Source organism: Mustela putorius, unplaced genomic scaffold, assembly GCF_011764305.1.
Source record: "Mustela putorius furo isolate JIRA1106 unplaced genomic scaffold, ASM1176430v1.1 tig00000083_pilon_pilon_pilon, whole genome shotgun sequence".
Classification (NCBI taxonomy): Eukaryota; Metazoa; Chordata; class Mammalia; order Carnivora; family Mustelidae; genus Mustela; species Mustela putorius.
Window position 1 is genome coordinate 10,905,740 of NW_025421273.1, and position 5,510 is coordinate 10,911,249.

The 5,510-nt window shown below is 69.0% G+C and overlaps 1 protein-coding gene across 1 annotated transcript; it reads right to left on the reverse strand.

Annotated features, from left to right (window-relative positions):
• Window positions 1-3,772, reverse strand: NKX1-1 (NK1 homeobox 1). Its single transcript, XM_045077162.1, has 2 exons — window positions 3,286-3,772; window positions 1-1,167 (listed from the first exon to the last, which is right to left on the reverse strand). Exons 1-2 carry the CDS (start codon window positions 3,770-3,772, stop codon window positions 296-298), a joined length of 1,359 nt encoding a protein of 452 aa, XP_044933097.1. The 3' UTR covers window positions 1-295.
• Window positions 3,773-5,510: the final 1,738 nt, after the last annotated feature.

Sequence of the window (5,510 nt, forward strand, 5' to 3'; positions counted from 1 at the left end):
CCGGGGCCTGAACGCAGTGCCTGGTCCAACGGCCCGAGGCACCTCCGACGCGACGAAGTCCCCACGGACGCGCGCGGGCAGGTGGGAGCCTGAGGAACGCGGTGCAGCCTCCTGCGGTTTATTGATTGAGCGAAGTTCAGCAAAGTGCTTCCGAGCGGGCCGAGCCCGGCCCCGACGCGTACAGTCCATAATAAACGTAAAACTCTTCTGTAGCAGCCGGCTGTGTACCGAGTCCACGACTGCGGCCGTACAAGCCCGTTGGCGGGCGCCCGTGGGTCCCTGTCCGCGGCCGCGCTCAGAGGTGCGGCGCGTAGAAGGCGGGCGCGCCGTAGGTCTGCGAGCCCAGCACGAAGGGCGACAGCACCGCCGGGCTCGACAGGAAGGGCAGCTGCGCGGCGCACACCAGGCCGCCGGGGCCGTGCGCCGGGTACCCGGCGGGGCCATGCATGGCGAGCGGCGCGCCCATGGGCGGCGACGGGCTGAGCGGGCTGAGGCCGCCGGGAAGCCCCGCTCCGGGCCCCGCGCCCGGCCCTGCCGCCCCGCCGCCGCCGGTTGGCGCGCTCGTGTCGGCGCCAGGGTTCTGCTTCTTCCACTTGGTGCGGCGGTTCTGGAACCAGATCTTCACCTGCGTCTCGGTGAGGCTTAGCGACAGCGCCAGGTTGAGGCGCTCGCACACCGACAGGTAGCGCGTCGCCTTGAACTTGTTCTCCAGAGCCACGAGCTGCTCGTAGGTGAAGGCGGTGCGCGCGCGCCGCGGCTTCCCGGACTTGGAGTCCGAGCCCGTGCGCTTCCGCTTTGGCTTCGTCGCCGCGGCCGCGCCCTGCGGGGTCGTGCCCGCGCTCCCCGGCGCTGCCGCCGAGGCCCCAGGTGGGACAGGGGCTCCGGGCGAGTTCCCGCGGGGGCCGGGCGCTGCAGCCTCGTCCACCGCGCCGGGGGGCGCCTCCGTCTCGGCCGCGCCCGGGCAGCCCGACCCGCGGGCCGCGAGGCCGCCGCCGCCTCCCCGCGCCTCCTCCGCGCCGCGCGCAGTCCCCGCGTCGGGCGCCTCGTCGTCGTCGTCGTCGTCGTCGGGCGCCTCGTCCCCGCTGTCCGCGCTCGGGCTGCGGCCGCCGCCGCCGCTGCTGTAGCCGCTGGCCTCGGCCTCGTCCGCCTTGCAGGGGTCGCCGGCGTCTGCGGGCGGGCGGGCGGAGAGGATAGGACAGTTAGGACGCGGCGCCCTCCCTTCCGCGCGCTCGTCCCCTCGGGCTGTCCCGACTCGGGAAAGGTTCCCTCCTCCAGGGTCGTCGTTTCTCTGTCTTAATGCCCTCCTCCTCTTTTTCTGCCCTGCGCTTTCGTTCTCCTTCCCTTTTCCCTCGGCGCCCGCCCGCCCGCCCGCGTCTGCTCTCCATCCCTGGCTCGTTCCCTCCTCTCGATGCTTCCCTTCGCGGCGTCTGCCCGAGCCGGGCCGGCCGGTGCCGCGCGCGGGGTTCACGGCGGAGTGAAAGCTCCGATCGATCCGCGGGGCAGATACAAACTTAATTAAACTCATTTTGTGTAATGTACAAACTAGTTAACGGCCATTTAATTTATTTCGGCGTATATTACCCTCCAATTACAGAAAGGCGTGGGCCAGCCAATTACCGGGCATTGCAGAGCCAGCGGGCCAGAAGCCAGGGGTGGGACTGGAGCTGCCTGCCGGGAGGGGACTTTTGGGGACCAACCAAACCCGGCCTCCCTGGCCCCACTTCCACCTCAAGCCGCGGCCCCTCCGCCCTTCCGCTGAAAGCCCGCAGGCCTGGGTCCTGACCAGAAGGTCCTGGCCCCGCGGTGGGTCCTGAACAGAGCTAACTTGCGGGGGTGGGGGGGATCCGCGTCCCCACTAGGCCCAGTCTGAGGGGCAGCCCCGATCCTCCAAGCAGAGGCCCCTGAAAGGCTGCATTTCCAGTGTGGAAAATTTGGAAGACAGAGTCTGTCCTAGGGAGGGCCTGGGAGGCCATCTCTGCAGACCGCACCCCACAGGTGGTGGTGGTTCCTGGGCACGTGGTGGTCACGCAGCAACCCAGTCAGGCACCAAGACCCCGCTGTTCTGTCAGGTTGGCATCAAAAACCCAGGCAATAAATGTGGAATCGTGGGCCAGCAGCCTTCCCCAGGGCAACCGCAGAGCTTGCATGGGAATCAGCAGGGCAGGTGTGTGGGGGTGGGGGGCACCCACACCCCTAGCAGGAGCAGGCTGTCCCCTAGGGGATCCTGAGAGCACCTGGCCATCTAGCTTTGCCTTGTTGGAGGTAGTCGTTGGAGGAAGACAGCCTGACCAGGCTACCCCTGGAACCAAGAGATGGCCTTCCGCTGGGATGGGCTCCCCATGCGGGTGGAGGCTCTGGGTGGAGGCTCCCAGAACCCTGGCTAGGCCAATAGCCTGATAGGTTCCCCTCCAGCCAAGCTGGGTTTGCTCCTCCTTCATCTCCACCCCACATGGAACCCACCAGCCCATGTACCGGGAGGGCCTATGCCCCAAGGCAGCGACCCCAGCCCTGTCCACCCCGCACTCCCGTCCCTGCTCAGCGGAGGGCCTGGGAAGTTGGAGGGAGGAAGGGCCGGAGGAGGGGGCACCAAAAGCAATCAGGAGCCGGTCGAATGCAATTCTCGATCAATAGCGGCCCCTAATAAGTGTAATAGGTTTTAATCGAGTAATTATCCGAATTTTGACCCTATAATTTAGATGTTCGGGGGGAGTTTGCAAGGTGCTTGAAAGAGATATGCATGCTGCCGTAATGGGATATCGACCCGGCCGGGGGCGCGGGCCGCCCCATTACCGGCCGCTTTCCGCCGCTAAGCACATTTCCCCTTAACTGTAATCGAAGGGATTTAATTGTTTTTCCAGAGATAACCAGCGTTTTGTCACAATTAGTCTGATTTGTCCAAAAAAAAAAAAAAAAAAAAGAGAGAGAGAGAGAAGGAGAAGGAGGAAATGGGGAGGGAGGCCTCCGGCGGCCGCGGTGGGGGCGGGGAGGTCACGAGCCCTCCGCCTCGCAGGTCCCCTCCTCCTCTGGCACCAACTACCTTCCAAGGCCGGCCCTGCAGCCCCGCAGCCCTGGGACCGGCCCGGCGGAGCCATCCCGAGAGGCGCCGGGCGGCCCCGGCCCCGGAGTCCGGGTCGGACGGAGCCCCGCGCGCTGCGAACTTTGCACTGAGCCTTGGCACACGGCTGGCCCGGCTGGCCCGGCTGATCGAGGGGCCCGGGAGCGTAAACGTAGAGATGCGGCCCGTCCCCCGGCTCCCGCTACCAGAGCGGGCCGCGTCCTACTCACGCGGCGGCTCAGCTCCGGTGGCGGCTCCAGCTCCTCCCGCGGCGGCGAGGGCGCGGCGCTCCAGCTCCTCCGCGCGCGGCGGGCGTCCCGGGGCGGCAGGGACCGGGGCGCATGGGGCCGGAGCGCACGGGGCCGAGGCGCACGGGGCGCATGCGGAGGGCGCCACCGGGCCCAGAAGCACACAGCGGCGTCTTCTGCTGTTAAACTTGTGGGGGTCCAGAATGTCCAGCACCGAGAAGGAGGTGGGGCGCGGTGGCGGGCCAGGGCGAACCGCCCCGGGCCCTTCGGGCGCCGCGGGCACCGTGTCGCTGGCGGCGAGCGGCGGGGGTCCGGCCCGGGGAAAGGCGGGCAGCTCGGCGCGCCCGTCCATGGCGTCCCGGGCGGTGGCAGCGGCGGGAGTGGGCGGTGCGGGCCCCGGGCCGGGCCCGGGCGGCGGCGGCGGCAGCGCCGGGCCGTCCCCGGGAGCCGCCGGGCCGCTCGCGCTCATGCCGGCCTCCCGCCGCTCCGGCCGCTCGGGCCCCGCCGGCTACTGGGCTCCCATCCCCGGCGGCCCTGGCGCCGCCGCACGATCTCGCGCCGGCGGCCGCGGCTCGCCTGGCTCTCGGCACCGTGCCCCGCACTCCGCCACTGCTGCCCGGCGCTGCCTCCGCCGCCGCCTCAGGCGCCCGCCGCGCCCGGCCCGCGCATTTATGGCGGCCCCGCCGGCGGCGCCCACGCGCCCACACGCCGCACACACGTGCGCCCGCAGGCGGCCGCGGGGCTCCGCCGCCCTCGTTAGCGCGCGCGCCTAATTGGCTGCGAACGGTCCCGGGCGGAGGAGGCGGGCCCCGCGCGGGACGCACGGACGGAGCCCCGGACCCGACCGACAGACGCGCCGCCCGGAGCCCGGGTGCGGGCCGCGAGCGGCTGTCGCGGTCAGCGGCGCGTCGCTGCGCCTCTGCTCGTCCGGAAACGGTGCGCCTGCCTCCTGGGCGAAGGGGAGGAGACAGCCCTGGCTTTTAAATAATTGCGGGATCAATCGTTGGAGGGGCTGCGGAGGCCCCGGGGCGCACGGGCGGGCGAGCGCTAAGACTTGGCTGGGACATCCCGGCGCGGGACGCGGCGCCCAGGCGGCCTCTCTGCGGGCTCAGGGCGCGCGGTCCCGCCACTCCGGCGGTCCCCAAGGCTCCGGCGTCCCTCAGCGGCTGGGGCGGGGTGGGTCCTGGGGACAGACTCGGGGTGTCTTCCTCGCTTCTTCAGCCCCCTCCCACGGGTTCAGTGGACGTCGGTCCCGCCTCTCCCGGTCGCTCCTGCCGGGGTCTCTTCTCGTGGCTCCGGGTCGCTGTCCCTCCAGCCCCTCCCGCTCCCGCCCCTTTTGCGTCGTCAAACTAGGGCCCGGCCTAGTGTCCCCGCGAGGGGCGGGGCCGGCGGCCCCTGGGTCGCTCATTAGAAGTGGGATCGAAAATGAGGGAGGCTGGACGGCCCTCCCACCCCCGCCCCCCAAAATGGGGACCGAAGAATCCTACACACAGCAGGCGGCCTACATAAAAATCGATATGCAAGTAAGGGGACACATTACGGCAAACTCTTCCAGCCCCACGCCCGGAGAAAGAAGAATGCCCTCGGTCCGGGTCTTTATTTGCACATATTTCTCCACAGAAGCGATGTTCGCACCACAGGGCCCTGCGGCCCTCGGAAGGACCGGCCAGCGTCCGGCGTCCGAGGGTAAGACCACCGCTGCTCCTGGGCAGCGCCCTTCCCCCTTCCCACAGCAGAGCCGGCGAACGCTTGGGCCGCTGGTGGGACCCAGGTGGGAACCGGCGGTGGGAGCGCGCGTGCGAGGGTCTTCAGGGTGTGAGGCTGTTTGCGATGGGCGCGGGTGTGTGCGCGGGCGTGTGCACGAGCGGTGTGCGCGCCACCTCTCACTGCGGTCCCCGGAGCCTGCTCCGCACACAAGGACGGGTCCTTTGCAATTACCGCGGGCAATGATCCTTTGGAAGCAGAAATTAAAAGTTGGGAGAAATAATGGGGGACCAATCGGCTGTAATTTGGGCCAAGCTCGGACATGCTGAGCCTCAGGGAGGCTGGGACTGGGGGGGGGGGGGAGGCGGGGAGGCAAGGCCTCGCCTCTCCCAGCCCATCCCCTCCCCCGCATGCTGGTCCATCCTGAGATTCTAATCAGACCCACAACACTGTGTCCTTCCTTGCCAGGACTTGATTATTCTTTATCTTTAAATTATAAATCA

What these genes read in the sequence shown, in the direction of transcription:
- NKX1-1 (XM_045077162.1), bottom strand. Translation starts at nt 3,772, where the DNA reads ATGAGCGCGAGCGGCCCGGCGGCTCCCGGGGACGGCCCGGCGCTGCCG. An exon ending in CACCGGAGCTGAGCCGCCGC is followed by an intron (nt 1,168 to 3,285) that starts GTGAGTAGGACG and finishes GCCCGCCCGCAG; the next exon opens with ACGCCGGCGACCCCTGCAAG.